The 19,936-nt window shown below is 45.6% G+C and overlaps 1 protein-coding gene across 1 annotated transcript in view; it reads right to left on the bottom strand.

Annotated features, from left to right (window-relative positions):
- Positions 1–5,510: 5,510 nt before the first annotated feature.
- nalf2 (NALCN channel auxiliary factor 2) overlaps positions 5,511–19,936 on the bottom strand; it is a 394,010-nt gene continuing 379,584 nt past the window's right edge. The window contains exon 3 of the mRNA XM_078546275.1: positions 5,511–6,165. Within this exon, the coding sequence (XP_078402401.1) occupies positions 5,861–6,165 (305 nt within the window). The 3' untranslated portion in view covers positions 5,511–5,860. The remainder of the gene's footprint in view (positions 6,166–19,936) is intronic.

Genomic DNA, 19,936 nt, shown 5'->3' on the forward strand with positions numbered 1-19,936 from the left:
TTTGACCCAGTAACAGTGAAGGAATAGTGATAAAGTTTCAAGCCAGGATGGTGTCTGACTTAAAGGCCAACTTGCAGGTGGCTGTGCTCCCATGTGTCTGCTGCCTTTGTCTTTGTAGGTGGTAGAGGTTGCGGGTTTGAAAGGTGTTCTCAAAGGAGCCTTGGTGAGTTTCTGCAGTGCATGTTTTATATGGTACACACTGCTGCCATTGTGCAATGGTTATGGAGGGAATGAATGGCGAATAGGGTGCCGAGCAAATGGGCTGCTTTGTCTTGGATGGTGTCAAGCTTCTTTAGTGTTCTTGGAGCTGCACTCATCCAGACAAATGGAGAGTATTCCATCACACTCCGGATTTTTGCCTTGTAGATGGTGGACAGGCTTTGAGGAATCAGGAGGTGAGTTACTCTCTGCAGAATTCCCAGCCTCTGACCTGCTGTTGTAGCCGCAGTATTTATATGGCTGGCCCAGCTCAGTTTCTGGTCAATGGTAACCCCCAGAATGTTGACGGTGTGGTATTCAGTAATGGTGATGCTGTTGAATGTCAAAGAGAGATGGTTAGATTCTCTCTTGTTGGATAAGATCATTGCCTGGTGCAAATATTACTTACAATTTATCAGCCCAAGCCTGGGAGTTGTCCAGGTCTTGTTGCAGGTGGGCACAGACTGCTTCAGTACCCGAGGAGTTGCTATTGATGGCAACAGCCAGTCTCTTTTGATCGTCAGATTATGCAGCACGTAGCCTGTCACCATGAATCTGGAGCCCTTCTCAATCTCCTGTCCCACTTTCCTTCAGCAGTTGATGACACTCTGCTAGGTCTCATCTCTTCCTCCCATTCCTACTCCAGATCAAAGGGCACCCCTAGAATTATCCCCATGCCCAACCACTCCCTTTTCCCAGTGGCTCCTATAAGATCTCCAAAAAGGTACAGTAACACAGCACTCACTCTCTCCAGCTGAAGAGCTCAGACAGTGTCACAAAGTGCATCAGAAAGTCTCCTGATATGTGTCAAAAGTCCTCTGCAGTGTAGTCAGTCAATCTCAATCAACAAAGAAACAGTGAAAACTGAGCATAGCTTTAAGTAGCACTAAAAATCCTTAGCAATGATATATATACTCCTGCTCAGCAGGCCACTGTTAGCAGAGGGTGCTAATTGCAGTGCAAGCCAGAAAAATTGTGTGCACCCTCTTTTATGAGTGTTAGGACTCAGTTTAGTTGGTAATTGAAGGCTGAATTAACCTTGAGGCAGCCATTCCTAATGTGTGCTTAAACTCCTTTACCATGATGGCATCTTGCTCTAAATGTGGACCAACCAGGCATTGTGGCTCAAGACCCCACCATGGAAAGACTTTTGTGCCTAAACAATGGATGCTACAGTGGGGACAATAGTTCCCTTGCAGTGAAATTAGATTGGAAAAGGGCAGGGTAGGGAGGGGTGGGGTGTGTGGAGATGAAAGTGGGGGAAGGAGTAAGTTGAATCCAGATGGCTTCAGTGGACAAATCTTCTACCATGGCATCCTATGGAACTTTGGTATTGGCTGTGAATTTATGTAACATCTAATTTTTAATAAATCAACAAGTGTTTTTGACTTTGTGTTTGACTCATTTTATTCAGGCAGAGGATTGCAACCTTCGTCCATATACTGAAACAAAAACTCATTCCTAACATCTGTCCCACTCAACTGGACAATGGAAATAGACCTTGGGAAAGGATGGGGTAGTTGACTGTATTAAAGATTGCAGAGAGATGAAGGATGAATAGCGGACCATGGTCACATTCTCAGATGATGCTATTTGCCATGATGGTTATGGCCATTTCAGTGCTATGGCAGGAGTGGAAATGATATATCCTCAATCACTATCATGGCCAACTATGACCATCTCCTTGTATCCCTCATTACCCAAATCTACCCTCTGAAGTCACTTCCTTCAGAACCTGTGTTTAGGAAAAAAACTCTCTGCTGAGTCACCTGCAGTGGCACTTTCAAACTCCCAGCTGCCTGGTCTATGATCCTCCATTCACCACAATACTCCCACAGTTGCTAACTTGCTTAACCACCTGTTCACCTTCATTGTCAGTGCGTCAAAATCCTGGAGCTCCCTACCTAACAGCATTGTGGGTATAACTTAACCACATGGACTACAGTGGTTCAAGAAGGTCGCTCACCACCATCATCTCAGGGGCAACAATGGATATGCAATAATTGCTGGCCTTGCTAGTGATGTCCCTATTCAGAGAACTAACAAAATAATTCATTTTAAAGAATGCCATTGTCCCCAGCAAAGCCTTTACTCTCTCTTGTCATAGTCATTCTCCCAGTGTGACTTCCATCTTCAAGCCTCCAAGCCTAAGGGGTCCAGACTTGTGCATATCTAGTACACAACTGATTTAGGTTTTCAGCCCTCATCTGACCTGGCTGGATAACATGAAGTGCTATAGGAATAGAGAAATCATGGATGATAGCAATGACAAACATCGGCTGTGAATATAGGCTGGAGAGTTTATCTGAAGGGAAATATTTAGGGAAGCTAGTACTGTAGTTAATTTAGAGGACAGAGGTCAAGTGGTGCTGAAATGGATGTTAAAATCACCCAAAGATGTGGAATTGCTCAGTGGAAAGGCTTTGGCAGCTAAGGAGGATGGATATATCAGTGAGGAACTTGGTGTTAAAGGACGAATGATAATTTTGAGGATGTTAAAGGAGAAGGGAAAGATAACATAGCATGAAGGGTTTGAAGCAGGAGAAAGTACTGGAGGAGTAGGGAAGATACCAAGGCAGGAATTGATGATGTGAGTTAAACCACCACTGTTGTGGTTTGGGTAGGGCAGGTGATGGAATGTATAGGGTGATGGCGCAGGGGAGTGTTTGGTAAGCGTAAAGTGTTGTTTCCCATTAGTTAAGTTTCAGTTAAAGCTGAGATGTCAATGCAGTCATCCAAAATAAGGTTGTTAACTGACATAACGTTTATTGAACCACTGCCAGAGTCTAAGGGGGTAGTGGTGGTCAGGTTGCGAGGGATAGAGAGAATGATGGAGATGTTAACTCCCATGGGGCATGCTGGATGCAAGGTTGATGAGAGAGGAGGATGGAAGTTGGAGGTGCTGCCCATAAAGAGTCAACAATACATGAGAGGCATGGAGAGGGGACGTGGGCTGATTCAGGAGTGACGCACGACTGGGATAACAGCAAGAAAGGAAGAAGGCAGGTAAGGATGGGGTGGAAGTACCAAGGAGGGGAGAGATAAAAAAAGTGGCACAGCTGGATGACAAGAAGAGCGGGAGTCAGGAAACAAGGGTCTGAGAAGGGCCCAAGATGAACAAAGGGAGATAGAACAAATCTTCATCTTTGAAAGAAGGCATTCCTCATATTATGCACCATGTATCTGAAACCCATTTTCTCCACCCTTGTGCTGCTCTACTAAAATTGAGTGTACAATGGTGCCTGACTTGAGTGCATATATTGTTACTCACCTAATCCAGTTGGGTTTAGGCACCAGTTTAATGGCATGAAAGGTCTCTCCTAAAACAAGGCACATGAGTTTATTCCATGCTATGGAAACAGTAACAACATTTCTCATAGCTACAGAACACTGAGCCCATACCCCAGGAGATCATTACTAAGAATCTGGTCCCGGTCTCCGCTTCCATTTGTAGTGCTAATGGCACAAAAAAAAATCAAGTGGTTTACATCCTAAACACAATTATATAAATTGATCTGCTTTGACATATCTTACTGTTTTTATTGCAGAAAAGCAAAAATTGAACCTGCACCTCCCAAATAATATAACAACATTATTCTGGCATTGCAAGACTTTTAATTCTAGATTTCACTTGGAATCTATTCTTGATGGTGACTGGTCTACATTTGGCTGTGGTCACTATTGTAAACTCCTTCAATGTGAATGATATCAAATTTAAGTTAAGTGGGGAGAAAAATCTATTTCTTTTGGATGACATTCTCTGGTTTCCAAGGTGAGGAAGGAGACAATTTCCTATTTTGGCACCCGGAGTGAGCATCTGGTACCCCCACACCAGGTACTTCTGTGACAACTCTTAACCTCGTAGAATTTTCAGTGTAGCATTTCATTTTCCGCACCAAACATCCTTGAGGCTTTGTTGAGTGAGATTGACAATTTATGAGCAATTTTTTGCTGTAGGCCCACACATTCTAAAAAACTGGGCTGAGGTTGTTATAACGGTTGCCAATGAACAGGAGTCAACTGACAGCATTATGTTGGACTGAAGATGCTAACTCTAGCCCACTAACATCATTGACTGTTATGTGATATTTCTAACCCCTTCTACTCTTTTTAACTTTGGTGGTGTCCTGCACAAAGGGCCTTGGCCCTTCATCTTATACTCTTAATAATTAAAATAACTATTTAAATTCCTTGAATCTTGGCACTCAAATTTCAGAGATTGGTGAAAGTAGGGGGGTGAGGGCAGAGTGGATTCTCAGGTTCTCAAGAATCGAATACACGGCTATAAAGGACAGTTTAACTGAAAGTGTTATTATAAAATCTTCTTAAGTTTTTGCCCTTATTATCTATGATTATTTTTGTTTACAAAAGTGAATATCTGTCTTTGAACGTTTTACTAGGCTGCTGCCAAGTTGCTTTTTGCTATGCAGTGCATCTGGCGATGCATGCTGTAAGACATACTCATGGGAATCTTAGATCTCCATATGTAATGGTTAGGCATCTAACCTGTACTGATACAAGAATTCCATGTGTCAGCATTAGGTTCTTACTAGCATCGATAGAATACACATATCTACCACTTGGCCACCATAAAAGGGACCCAAAACATCTGATGATTTTGTTTTAAATTCTCCCATAGTCTCCCCACCTTCTCTCTCTACCAACCCCATTTCTTTCTCATAATACTCATATCATTAGCAACAAGGTTACAAGCTACCTCCAAGGCTACCATCACCTGTTTAATTCCTACACCATCAAGCAGATGGTTCATATATTTGAGTTAGGTAGCCCTGATATCCATGCCAAGTAGCCTGCTGAGAATTGAGGAAGCACATTGCATATACATTGGTAAGCAGGAGGGTGCATTAACTGTTTGCTCTACCGAACTTCCAACCATATCATTTTAGAGTAAGTGCCTACCTATCCTGCAACTGAGATGTTCACAGTCACTTTGCTGGTGTTCCTCACAACAATGGGTAACAAATCTCAACTAGTTGTTTAACATTAAGATGGCAGACCAGTGTTGGTTTGATGTGAGGAGAAACATTACCAGGGTTGCTTGGGCAAGTAAACTATTCAGGGATTTAGACACCTATCCAACTCTCTGATACAAGCAAAACATACTTGGTTCAAGCACAGGATTATTGCTATCTGTCCCTGGGACAACTAAGTCATGTTCATAGGAATAGACACCACAAAGAACTCGATGAAGACTACTATGTTAGAGATTAGCTTGATTAACCGAGAAGGCAAAAGAAAACATCCTGTGATGAAATTGTTCAGTGCGTTTATACATCTGAAACCTTCCTAGTTACATGTGGAACAGATTGAATTTACAGGATCCGTCTGTTTTTAGTATCTGTCCCAGAGACAGCTATGCTTTTCCCAAATTATTTTTAGCCTTTTTTTGTATCAGTAGCCTGACTCTGTAGAGTAACATTTTAAACCATCTATCCTTATCAGAGCAGATAAGCATTTCTGGACCTGCCACGGCCAGATTTTATTTTTTCTCAGCCTTGCTGCACACTGTTATGCATGGCTGCCTGCAGCCCAGCTCTTCTTTTGGTTGGTCTTCTGAAAACCCTTTGAGCTTCTTTGCTGCTCGGTACCATGGCCCTGTACGAACTGTTGAAAAGAAAAGAAAGTAAGAAGACATCTTTTTCTACTCTTCACTTGCGGAACTGTCGTCCAATGCGCTCACTGTCTCCATGCCGACTCTGCTATTGTTCTGAAAACCAGTAAATGTCACCACAGTGTGTAGAAGAATTAATACCAAAACACACAGCTTAAGTCTGCTGTTGCACAGTCGAGATGCTGCTGAGACGGGCAGTGAAGATTTATGATGCAACATGGAGTCCATGGATTTGGTAGATACATTATAACCTTTGTCCCAGGATAGATCACAGGTGTTCCATCTGACGTCACAGCATTCTGGCTCTGCATTGGTTAAATGGTTTTCTAGTAGCCCTGTTGCACAAAAAGGAAAGGACTAGATCAGAAATAATACGGAACCATCCCTTATCCAAAAACCCCTTGCACACAGCACCCTTCAGACCCTGAGAGGGACAGAGCCAAGAAGGCTCTACTAGGACCTGTTGGGTTCTCAAGCCAGCTGCTGCTGTAGGAATGTTCACCAGGCACCTTTTGGCCATCAGAAAGCATTTTTAAAAATGTATTCATGGGATGGGACGTCACTGGTTAGGCCAGCATTTGTTGCCCATCCCTAATTGTTCAGGGTTAACCACATTGTGGGGCTGGAGTCACATGTAGGCCAGACCAGGTGAGAACATCAGATTTCCTTCCCTAAAGGATGTTAATGAACCAGATGGGGTTTTTTTTTATGACAATCAACAATGATTTCATGGTCATCATTAGGCATATAACTCCAGATATTTATTGAATTCAAATTCCACCCTGGGTCTGGGTTACCAGCCCAGTGTCAATACCACTATGCCACCACCTGCCCATGGGAACAGCCAAGGCTAGTGGCCATTATTGCAGCAGCAGCTGGCTTTTTGTCCCTAAGGCTAGGTGAGGTGGCTAATGGCAGATGCCTGTAATAGGTGGAAGATTCTGGTGTAGTGGTAATGTCCCTGAACTAGTAGGCCAGGGCCCAACTAATACTCTGGGGACACCAGTTCAAATCCCACCATAGCAGCTTGTGGAGTTTAAATTAAATTGAATTTAAACTAATTCTGGTAATAGTGACCATGACGACTATCATTAATTATCATAAAAACTCATCTGATTCACTAATGCCCTTCAGGGAAGGGAATCTGCCATCCTGATCTGGCTTGGCCTGCATGTGACAGCAGATTGACCCACAGCAATGCAGTTGATTCTTAACTGCTCTCTGAAATGCCCTAGGAAACCACTCAGTTCAAGGGCAACTAGGGATGGGGAACAGATAGCAAATATGATTCCCATCTTGAAAATAGGAATGAAGGATGAACCATCAAATATAGACCTGTGAAGCTTACTTATATTGTTGGGTAAGTGTCAGCAAATATTTTGAGGGTTAATGTAAGGAAGCACCCTGAGAAGTGTGAACGAATATGAGGCAGTCAGCATGGTTATAGGACTGGGAGGTGACCTTTGAGGAAATAACAAGCCAAGTAGAAATGGGAGAAACAGAATGTAATCTATCTGAATTGCAGGAGCCATTGGACACCATTGCTTATCAAAGGCTTTTACTTAAAGCTAAATTGCATGGGGGCAGACGAGAATGTATTAAAATGGATTAACAAATGTTTGGTTGGTGAGATGCAATGCATGGGTGGGTCTCCAGTTGGCAGCCAGTTACCAGTGGAGTGCCACAAGTTTCAACGTTGGTTCTGCTTATGTTTATAATTTTTACAAATGATGTACAGGAAGGATTCATGCCCAAAGCCTCAGTTGTACACAAGAGTAAAAATGTTATCTCCTTTTTGGGTTTAAGATGCTTTCCTTTAAAGTAGGCCAACAAATATTGGACTGGTGCACCATGGAGCAGTAGGACTCTAGGTTGAAAGGTGTATGGCATGTTCTTAATGCTACTGAAGACTGGGGAAAGTTTTGAGATGAAAATGGGCCAGGCAGTGATTTGAAGGGAAAGCAATTTGAGAGAATCTTGTGCATTATTTGGTAGCTTGATTCAGATTTTGTTCCTTGGCTTCTATGCATGGGAATGCCATACAACCTAAGGAAAAAGTAAATAATGGGAGGAAAACTAAAAAAAGTAGCAAAAATAAATTAAGAAAATTGCTTTATGCTGCTGTGGTTGATAGAAAAGAGACTCACCAACTGTTTTGTTCAGCTGTTCTAAAAGAATATTCCGTTCATAGGATATCGTGCTACTGACTCAAATGCGTCATTCAATAATTAAATGCACTCGAGTATCACAGCAATGATATGACTCTTTGGTGATAGTTGTGGTCAATGTCTTACAGAATGATGAGTTAATATCATGCAGATGGTATCATGGCTCGTTCAGATCTAATCTAAAATAAATATTGTATGTATATTTTAGTTGAAGCATATGCAAGTTAATTCCTCAGTGAATGACATATCTGTGTGCCGAAACTGCAGTTTGCACCCACAGACTGATACAATCATAACAGATGAATTATTACTAACATCTGTTGATTACACAATAGATATATCAGAAGCTATTACAGGACAGTAATCTAATCAGAAACAGAATTACCTGGAAAAACTCAGCAGGTCTGGCAGCATCGGCGGAGAAGAAATCAGTTAACGTTTCGAGCCTTCATGGCCCTTCGCCAGTTCTGCCGAAGGGCCATGAAGGCTCGAAACGTTAACTGATTTCTTCTCCGCCGATGCTGCCAGACCTGCTGAGTTTTTCCAGGTAATTCTGTTTTTGTTTTGGATTTCCAGCATCCGCGGTAGCTTTTAGCTTTTTGTTTTTACCTATAGTAATCTAATCAGGTTTGTAGACCACTCAAAATTGAACAGAGCTCATGTGGTTTAAAGAAATAACTTAGATTTATAAAGTGCTTTGTATAGTGCCAAAGTGTGTTGCACACCTAAAGATTACCTCCATTGAAGTTCAGTATCTATTAGCAAATGCAGCAATCAGTTTTAACACAAACAGCAAATAAGCACCTGCTCTGTTGTTGGTTTTGGTTGAATGTCAACATGCTGGAAGAATTCCCTACCCATCTTCAAGTGGTGCCATTGGATCCTATGCATCGATATGAGGAGGCTGAAGGAGTTTCATTTTAACATCTTGTCTGACAGATAACACCTCCAACGATGGATTATCAACCAACTAGGTCAAATGCGCTTGCCTGCAGTGGTAACTCACAATGTTATCACTCAGAAGCCAGAGTGCTACCGGCTGAGCGAGGTTGACAACTGATAGCTAATAATCATCATTTAAACATTGTGACAAGTTAAAAGCCTTTAACTCACATTGCAGTAATGGGAAAAACTTTGCCGTTCACCCTCAAAAGTTGGAGTTGTATAGAACCTTGGTGAGCCGGAGTACTGTGTGCAATTACGGTCACCACATTATAGGAAGGATGTGAATGCACTGGAGGGGATGCAGAGGAGATTCACCAGGATATTGCCTGGGATGAAACATTTAAGTTATGAAGAGAGGTTGGATAGACTTGGGTTGTTTTCATTGGAGCAGAGAAGACTGAGGGGCGACCTGATCGAGGTATACAAGATTATGAGGGGCATGGACAGGGTGGATAAGGAGCAGCTGTTTCCCTTCGTTGAAGGGTCAGTCATGAGGGGACATAAGTTCAAGGTGAGGGGCAGGAGGTTTAGGGGGGAGGTGAGGAAAAACTTTTTTACCCAGAGGGTGGTGACGGTCTGGAATGCACTGCCTGGGAGGGTGGCGGAGGCGGGTTGCCTCACATCCTTTAAAAAGTACCTGGATGAGCACTTGGCACGTCATAACATTCAAGGCTATGGGCCAAGTGCTGGTAAATGGGATTAGATAGGTAGGTCAGGTGTTTCTCACATGTCGGTGCGGACTCGATGGGCCGAAGGACCTCTTCTGCACTGTGTGATTCTGTGATCTGTGACTGAGTGCACCTCATAGAGGAATATAAAATGTAAATGGTATAGAATAAGGGAATCTAGAAGGATTATGGTATTGGAGTGCAGGTTTAGCCAAAGGAAAATTTAAGATTGATGCCAGGACTGAACAGAAAGAGTGATCGATGGATGGAACAGATTTCCTGGGTAGGAGACAAACCTTTGTGCAACCATTTAAGAAACATTAGCTGCAGTGCTGGAGGAGCTGTAGGCTCCTTCCATGCAGATAAGCAAAAATGGGCTGTTTCTTCTTCCCCCATATCTAGCCTGTGATTTCTTATCACAGATAATGCAAAGTTCCAAAGGGACTACTGGGTCAAAAGTGAACACAGTCTCACTATTTTATACTTCCTGCGAACATAGTGTGGCCTAATTTCTGGACCTTGCCTTTTGACTGTTTCACCCAAAAGAAACACAAATGCCAAGGATTGGGGAATTAGGGTGAGTGGAAAGCTGAGGATATTGCAATCAACTCTTTGGACTAATCTGGGAATTTGAAGCAAATTCAGGAAAAACGTCTTGCACAAAGAGATGAGAATGTTAAGCACACAGCCCTGGAAGGCAACAGATGCAAAATCAATTAACGTGTTTAAAAAGGGAATAAAGGTATTAAATGGACATTGGGCAAAGGCAGGAAAATGGGATGTCCAACAAAAATGGTAGGGCAGGTTCATTGGGCCAAATGTAAACGAGAGGAAGGAGTTGGATCTACTGGGTGTTCACTGTTTTCTCTTGCTGAAGGGAGAAAAACATGACCAGGAACATCTGCAAGTAACGTGAGGAGGAAGGGAAACACCGGATTGAATCCAACTTCAAAATAAAACCAAACAGAATTTAAATATGCCCCTTTTCCCGGTAAGGGTGTTGTTACATTCTATCCATGCACAGCATCTTCAACTCATTAGAAAAAATCCAGTGTACCCTGGGTATAAACACAGCTGTTAACAGTTTAAAGACTAGGGTGAGATTTGTTACATGAAAACTAGAAAAGCAAGTTTAAATCTGTTTACTTAAAACAAATTATGAAAGAGTACTGAAAATGATTGTTCGAGTGTATAGTGTTTCCTTCAACTTGGTGCCAGAATAAATACATGGGGCTAATTGTTGTTTTTTTTACAAAATGGGCTGTGGGTTTGTGCCTGTAACACATGGAGGGAGAGAGTGGAAAATAATCAGATGGAGATTCATCCCCAGGATGCAGCTGCTCACCTAATGTTTGGTGGTTTAGAATGGTAGCAGATCACTGCTACTTCAGGTGAGTGGGCCAAGAAAATGATGTGGAAACGAGAGGGAAATTTAACATTGTGAATAACTATACTGCTGTGAAAAATACGTCTATTCTTCTCCCTCCATTTTCTTTCTGTTTTCTCACCATTCTCACAGCTCTTTGTGTGAAGAGTTTCCCCCCCTGAATTTGCTTCTTCTAATTAAACTCAAATGTGAGTAAAGAGCCAGATTTAGTTAGCAGCTCAATGGCCTGTCAGCATTTAACTAATAGTGATCATAACATGATGGAGTTCAACATAGTATTTGAAAGGAAGAGACCCGAAACAGCCACTAAATTCTAGATTTAGGTAAGGATGACTTCAATGGGATGAGACAGAGGAAGTTCATAATAAACTGGGCAAATCTGTTCATGGGTAAAATGACAGATGATCAGTGGGAGGTGTTCAAAAAAGAATTTGATGTGATACAGAGCATGTTTATACCCCTAAAGGGCAAGAGCTCCACTTGTCAAAAAAACAGCCATAGATGACGAAAGAGGTGAGATAACATAAAACTAAAAGAGAAAGCATACAAAAATTGCAAAAAATATAGCACCGATCCAGACGAATGGGAAAAATACAAAGAAGAGCAAAGGTACCAAAAGAGCTACAAAAAGAGAGTATGAAAGGAAACTTGCAAGGGATAACAAAATCAACTCAAAAATTGTTTAGAATTTTGTTAGGAAAAAGAGGGTGGTCAGGAGCAAAGTGAACCCCTTGATAACTGATCATGGCAATATTGTCAATGAAAATAAGGAAATAGCTGACACATAGAACAGACATTTGCTATCGGTATTTACAATTGGAGAAGAGAATAGCATGCCGGACATCCCAAGGAAACTAATATTGAATCAGAGGCAGTGACTCACCAAAATTAATATAGATAAATAATGGCATGAAAGAGTGAAACATCCCAGGATCAGATGCTTTCCATCCCAGAATTTTGAAAGGAAGTAGGTGAGAACATTGCAGATGCCCTAACTATAATCTTCCAAAGTTTTCTCGATTTGGGAACTGTTCCTTTATACTGGGAAATTGTACATGTCACTCCGCTATTTGAGAAAGATGAAAGGGGGGTACCAGGGTATTATAGGCCAGTAAGCCGAACATCTGTTGTGAGAGTCCATAATTGAGAATAGAGGGTCTGAGCACCTTGAAATTTTCAACTGAAATAAGACAGGAGGTATGTATTTGTAAATGGTAGGTCATTGCTGACTTCCAATTCATTGAAGATTTGTTAATTTTGCATTATTGCGTGAATGTATGTGAGATGTCTGTCTCATCACTTAGTGAATTGTGCACATCAAAATTTCCTGGAATGTTTTGCCGTAACTGCAGTGTAAGAGCAGAGATGCACAAGTTTCCTTCCAAAGAAATTCACGCACATGGTTTTATTCCAAAACATCACTATATAAGAGTTTCCTTGATTGCTTCATAGCTCCTAAGTTATGTCTGCCAACACCCCACCTGGCCGATTAATGTAGGTCTCTTTGAAACAAAGGATTTCTTTGTTTCTACATTTTGTTTCTACATTCTACACAAGATTCCTACATTTATGCCCATTCAGAACGGCTGTAAATTTGCACCTAAAATTGTAGGCACAACAAAATATGAAGTGATTGGGTGGAATTGTACCAGATTCGCATTAAGTGTGGTAGTGGGTAAGTAAAACGACTTTGAGTGGAACCTAGATCTAGAGTAGGCTGAGGTTCACAATCTGGTGGTCACAACACGGACACATGTCCACATCAGCAGGTTCGTGTGAGCTCCCCAGCACCCAGAGGACTGCTGGGGAGGAGGCATCTGTGAGGTCTGAGTCAGATGACAAGCCTCTGGATTCGGCCTTCCAACTCATCATGGGGAGTCAGCAGAAGGCGGGGAACATCACACAGAGCTGTTGGAAGCCCTCACAGAGTGGCAAGCGATTCAGAGGAGTGCGTCTGCCTGCTCTCTGATGAAGTGCTGCCCACATGTGTGTGTATGGAGGTCTCCATGGGGAGGATGGTTGACGCCATGGAGACCCTAGTCCAGCAGAATGTGGAGATATCTGCAGACCTGCACTCCATCGCGGAAACCATGGGTGAGTTCCTGTAGTGGCAACGCGAGAGGGAAACGGGGCACCTCGGTGTTGCTCCAGGTGCCCCTACCCCTCAAGGAGTCAGGCTGGGGCCTCCAGGCACCCGAAGGGAGGTTGAGTGGCAGCTGGACACCTCTGGGTCATCCACTAAGGAATCTCAGAGGCTGTCCTCTCCCAACAAGTCCCCTTTGCCTGTGGGCCCCTCAACCTCGTCCACTGTGACCACAGAGGGAGAAGCTGGCCAATGTGTGATTCTAGAGGAAGAGGTGTGTGTGTGGCAGGGCCTTTCGAAGCCTTGTGCAGGTACTCGCCCATGCATGTGGATCCTTCATGTATCACACTCATCTCAAAGTCCTGAGCATTTTGAACGCTGCCTGTTGGGGTTTGCTTTCAGTTGTCCATCTGAGCTGACCTGACCTGCATCTCCGCCCACCCAATGGTCACACTCCCATGCAGCACCTGATCTCACCACCATGACTCTTGTTTCACTTTCTATTTGGACAGCATGGTGGTGATTCGGTATTTTGTGCGCTCCCCCGTCTTTTCCCCTCCCCTAGTCACCCATTTCCTTTCCCCCATCACAGTTGACCCCCTCCCACCTCCCCTCCATGACCTACCAGCCACAATCCTTTTCCTTCGGGGATGTCCAGGTGAACGTGCACATTCCCTTCCTTCATAAAATCCCACCCCCATCCACCTCCCCGACCTCCTCCTTTCCTTTCCCAGGGTCCGTGTCTACCTCTGAGTCCCCACCAGCCACCCTTGCCGTCCCTTCTAATGCCAACATCGAACCCTCACCCTCCCACCCTACTGTCCCACTCTGCCCTCGGTCATTCTCACCATTCCCTCATACCCACCCTCAGTTCGCTCTCCAGGAGGTACTCATGGACCCATCAGACCCCGCCCTTGCACATTCCCCTGGACATCCCCCCCTCCGGACCCCTTCCCCTTGAAATCCCTTCCCCCTTCCAGGCCCCTTCCCCCCTCTGGACCCCTTCCCTCTCAGAACCCCTTCTCCTCTCCGCACAGCTACGCCCACCCCCAGTGAACACCTTCACCCCGGAAGCCCTCCCCCAGACTCCCCCCCACTTAGTCCTTCCCCCTACCTGACTCCCTCAAACACCCTTACTTCTTCTACCACCCTCCCAACTCCTTCCTCCAGCCTTACCTCTTCTTGCAGCTTCACATCTTCCTCCAGCCTTACTCCTTCCCACTTCCTGACTCCCTCAGACACCCTCACTTTTTCCTCCAGCTTCACTCACCCTTCCTGACTCCTTCCTCCACCCTTACTTCTTCCTCCAACTTTACTCCTTCCCCACACTCCTTCCTCCCCCCCGGACTCCCTCCCCTCTCCATACTCCTTCCTCCCCCTGGACTCTCTCCCCTCTCCGCACTCCTTCTTCTCCCGTACTCCTTCATCTCTCCTCACTTGTCCCCCCTCTCCGAACTCCTTTCCTTGCACCTTCCACCCCCTTTGCACCTACCTCCCAGTTCCCATCTACTCCCCCATTACCCCCTCCTCCCCTTCTACTCCCTCCCCCCTCCCAACCTGACCTCCCTGACCCCTTCAATCCCCACCCCCTCAACCTTACTCCCCCAACACCTTCAATCCCCGCTTCCCAACCTCACCCCTCTGACACATTCATTCCCCCCTCCCAAACTCACCCCCGCCCCCCCCGACACCTCTTCCTCTCTGAGTCAATCCTAGACCTTCCTCTCCCACCCCTGCTTCACAGCAAAGCCATGTCCATGAGAATCCACCCAGCATGCCATGGATGTTCCTCCAGGATCCCGTTGCTGTCGGGTTCCAGCATCTTCTGCTCCTCGGATGTGCGCGATGAGAGCCAGGCCCTGGCGGTAAGTCCCGACTTTTGCGCATCACAGTTGTCAAGACGTGTCTACACCGGTGTGTTTTCTCGCCAATGTGGGCGGACGATCCAGCTGGTGTTGGGGGGGCGCGGATGAGTCCGGTAGGCTGACCTTATAATGAAATGCTAATCTATTACAATGAGGTTCCTGACGTCCGATGGCCAGGATTGCAGCCCGCCATTGATGGGCTGAGCGGACGATCGCAAGCTGGTTTCACGGCGACGTGGAACCGATTTTTGGCCTTCTCACCATATTGTCGCCCGACGCCAGCGAGCACGGAAAATCCCGGCCATCGTTTCTGATGCCTGATGGCGATTTTAAAAAATTTTGTTTTTTAATTTCTCCTCCCTCAGACTTGCACTGTAATTTCATACCTTTGAGTACTTATTGATGACATAAAAATAATTCTACATCAAAGGAAGAAAGCTTCTACAATTGCATTTTTTGTAAACATGTGTGCTTAATGTGCACAAATGATGGACTGGTGCCCTGAAACTTTACTTTTCATAATGTCAAGGAAAAGGATCAGTGACCTAAGGACAAGGATTAAGATGATTGGCAAAAGAACTGGAGCAGGAAATGATGAGAACGTTTTATACTCAAACTGTTATGATCTGAAGTTCACCGCCTGAAAGGTTGGTGGAAGCAGATTCCACAGCGACTTTCCAAAGGGAACTGGATAAACATTTGAACAGGGAACAAAAACGGGCAGAAATATTTGAAAAAAGCAGGGGAGTGGCCCTAATTGGATAACTCCTTCAAAGAGCCAACAGAGGCACAATGGGTTGAGTGGTCTCCTTCTGTGCTTCTTGACTCTATGACTTTCCAATCTATAAGATAAAGAGGGCTATACGGAAGGACATTGGTGTATGTTCTGCACTTTTCTCAGGCCTAGATAATTTAGGCTGATTTCCACTTATATATGCTGTTTTTTTTTCCAAAAAGTTATATAAGATTTAAGACATTTTGGTACAGATTGCCATTGGCAGGATTGGAGTACAAATGGGTTTAAATTTCAGGATAATTTTTTGCATAAAGTGCAATCCAGGGAACTATTAGCAGAATCATCAAGGTTAGCAATGCCAGTGAGGCTTGGCGTACCTTCAGCACAATACGATACGCAACCAGGAAAAATCAGGGTGAGGCTTGTTCCTTTTCAGTCAGAATTTAAGTGATCTGCCATTACTGCGTTAGTGAGACTACACCCTTTACACATTGGCCACAACTCTATTGCTCGAGAAAGTGCAGCATGGAATACGGTGATGAGACCATCAGAACCCAATTTTCCTAATTTCAATAGGAGGAAGGAAAGGAATGTCTTCCTGTTGGCTCAGGAGATGAACGCAGTGAACCACCTAAGTTTGGGCCGGAATTTTCAGGCCCCGTTGGTGCCAGGCTTCCTCGCGGGCGGTGGGGGAGGGAGGACAATATGCCGAGAAGGCCGAAAACCGGTTTCACGCCATCTTGAAACCAGTTTGCGGTCGGCTGTTCCACCTGTCAATGGCAGGCTGTGTTTTCTGCTGCCGCACCTCGGGGGACATCATTTTAATAAAATTGCATCTTGTTATAAGCTCTGTTCGCCGGAATCATCCCCTTCAAATTTGCCGTCCACATCAGGGTGACTTCAGAACGGCATGTTTCATGAACGCCTTTAAAAGGTGTGCACCTGGTGACCTGAACTTTGAGGGGGACTCGGAGGTGAATGTTCTTAACCTTGCACAGTGCTCGCGAGCTCTCTCAAGATGAAGGGGCAGCTGAAGATCCACAGTGAGCCGTCGCTGGTCAGCTAGACCCAGGATCTATAACCTGTCATTCCTGCAGATGACCGAGAACCAGTGATGCTGAGGACTGCGCGTGCCTAGGGAGCTGGTCAGTCACACATTCCACCTACCGCAGCATTTGGTGCCACGGGGACATGGAGGACATGTGTTGCCAATGGCACTGAAAGTGACCGCAGCGCTCAATTTTTACACCAATGGCTCCTTCCAGGGCTGCACAGGTAACCTGTGCGGGATCTCACAAGCCTCCATGCACAAGTGCATCCAGGAGGTCACGGACACCATCTTCTTGAAGGCACAGGACTTTGTGCATTTCGGCCGGGACCAGGAAAGCCAGGATGCAAGAGTGCTGGGATTTGAACAGATCTCAGGTTTTCCACAGGTTCAGTGTGCCATTGACTGCACTCACATGGCACTTAGATCTCCATGGCAACAAGCAGTCAACTATGTCAACCTGAAGGGCTTCTACTTGCTGAATGTTCAGCTGGTGTGCGACCACCACAAACCCATTCTGCAGGTCTGCACATAATTTCCAGGGAGTGTCCACGACTCCTACATCCTTAGCAGGACTAAGGCCCCTGACATCTTCCAGGGTCCAGAGAGGCTGCAGGGTTGGCTCCTTGGGGACAAGGGAGATTTGTAGAGGATGTGGCTGATGATGCTTGTGCGGCGGCCTCAAACTGCAGCAGAGCGACGGTATAATGAGGCTCATACTGTGGCCCGGACTTTGCTGGAGCAAATGATAGACATTTTGAAAATAAGGTTCTGGTGCTTCGACAGGTCTGGTGGAGCACAGCAATACAGTCCCCAGAGGGTGTCACGCATCATCATCACTTGCTGCGTGCTCCAAAATGCGGTGCTGCAAGAGGGGGGGGAGGAAAAGGCTGAGGAGGAGATGGAGGAGTTGCATGTATCCTCTGATGAGGAGGATGTCGAAGGGATGAAGATGATGAGGTCCTTGAAGGCGAGGATGTCAGCGATGAGGCCATCGCACTGGCCAGATGAGTAAGGTGTGTTCGGGAGGCCCTCATAGCCACAAGATTCATGGAGAATGATGACAAGGTACAGTGAGGACAATCCTGACATCTTCACCTTGCATCTGTGAACATTTGACTCCTGTGTGGCTGATGGCAGTGTACATACCCTCAGTGTTCAGGCTCATGTTACGGAGATGCAGCAGAGGCCCTAATTGTCACTAGATTCCAGGAGAATGATGACAACATGCAGGGAAGACACTCCATAGACCTTCACATAGCCTCTGTGAATGTCTGACTCCTGTCTGACTGAGGGCAGCTCTTTTGCACTCTGTGATTAGGGTCATATCATGGAGAGGCAGGCTCCTCTGACTTGGACTGAGCAGATTCCTGGCCTCCAGCAGTCCTCCGAGTGCCAGAAACCTGCTGCCACCTGCTGTGGATCAGATAGTGTGATGTGCTCACCAGATTGTGGCCCAAGGCTACCCTAGAATGAGGTCCCTTCAAGGTATGTGTCTCTGCGCTGGTGAAGAATGTGGGTGAGCGCTGTGATGGGTCTTCAATTAGGGTGTCATCAGATTCTTCTTCTGAGGTGTCTTTGGGGCTTGAGTTGAGAACCTAGCTTGTGGGCCTCCTTGGCTGCTTCCCAGATTTCACTGCGAAAGCCAGGAGAGATAATTAGTGCATGACAGGGGACTGTGGAACAGGGGATCTTTCTCACAGCATGGTTGTTGTACTGCTGGATCCTCACTTGGCTGAGCACTGCCAACCTCACTGTCAGCACAGGAACGGTCCAGATCATCGCCGGCCAGCTGGATGGCTCTGTTTTCAAAGTCTGTGACGACCTTGATGTCGGGCATTCCTCCACCAGTCTGCAACCTCTCCCTTTTGTTGTGCGCCAGCTTGTCCTGAGTGAAGACAGATGGAGAGAGTGTAAGCAGGAGGCCTGCCAGGCCAGATGAGAAGGATATCTGGGCATATGTGGGTGGTGAGTAGTGCAATGGACGAGATGAGGACATGATCCACAGGGCCTTCATCCACAGATGAAGCTGTGCGTGAGAGAGTGGATGGTGATGTCCCTTGAACTGGCAGCGAGTGAGATCCTTGTGGATGTGTGATGGGTTTGTGAGTGCGTGAGTTGAGAGTGATGAGAAAAGTGACTTACTCTGGTGGAATGGAGGAGATCTTTCACCCTCTTTCAGCACTGCGTGGCTGCCATCTTTTGCAGGGCTGACCAACGCTGGCACCACCTCCCACGCTGGAATTGTCACCTTGCTTGCTGGCCCTTCACCCACAGTGGGGATAAAGCAGTTCACGGTGGGCCTCCCCTATGTCCAATAGGCACCTGAGGGAGGCATTGCCAAATTTGGGGGCAGCATGTCTCCTCCCTTTGGCAGCCATGACCTTGCAGCAGCTTCCGATCCCTTCGAGAGTGCTAACTGTGTGCAGGGGCGCCCTTTAAATATGGCACCTGGATTACTGAAGGCCTGAGGTGACAGTGGGGCGGGCGAATCAGGAGCTGTCCGCCAGCGATCTGGCGTGTTTCCTGGGAATGCATTATTAATGAGGTGGGACCCACTGGGAATGGAATGATGCGGCGCGAAAACCAGCCATTGCGGCCAGCAGGTAAAACGTCCTTTTCCCCGCCCGCTACCGCACTTTGTGCAAACCTTGGATGATTCCGCCCTCAGAACTTAGTAGTTTCAGTCAATTAAATGAAGCTGGAATAGTATGAGCAACGGTAACCATAAACTACTGATTGTCAAACCACCCCAACTAATGGAAGCTGGTCTGGCCTCTATGTAACTCCATATATATCACTGTGATCAACTCTTATCTGCCCTCTGAATTGACCCAGCAGCCCACTCAGCTGCATCCAAAAAAAAACTGCTCGTACGGTGGGAGTACCTTCAGCAAGTGGACTGCTCGGTTCAAGTAGACAGCTTACCCCAACCTTCTCACAGGCGGTGGGGAATGGGAAATAGCTGGCCTTGTTAGTGATGCCAACAACCCGTGAATGAATTAAAAAAAAGGAATGGCCCAATGTTAGCCTTTGGTATGTGCTGCGCTAGCTGAATGGAAGGGTTGGGGACTTTAAAGTTCCTTGGTCAGGGAAGGAAAATGAGTTAATATTATCGCTTCAGGTCACTCTGAGCTAACCAGCACTGACTGTCCAGGTTCACATGTGATAAGTTACAGAAAGGCGGCCAGTGCTCTTGTAACTTT

The sequence above is a fragment of the Cetorhinus maximus genome, chromosome 8 (genome assembly GCF_964194155.1).
Source record: "Cetorhinus maximus chromosome 8, sCetMax3.hap1.1, whole genome shotgun sequence".
NCBI classification, from domain to species: domain Eukaryota; kingdom Metazoa; phylum Chordata; class Chondrichthyes; order Lamniformes; family Cetorhinidae; genus Cetorhinus; species Cetorhinus maximus.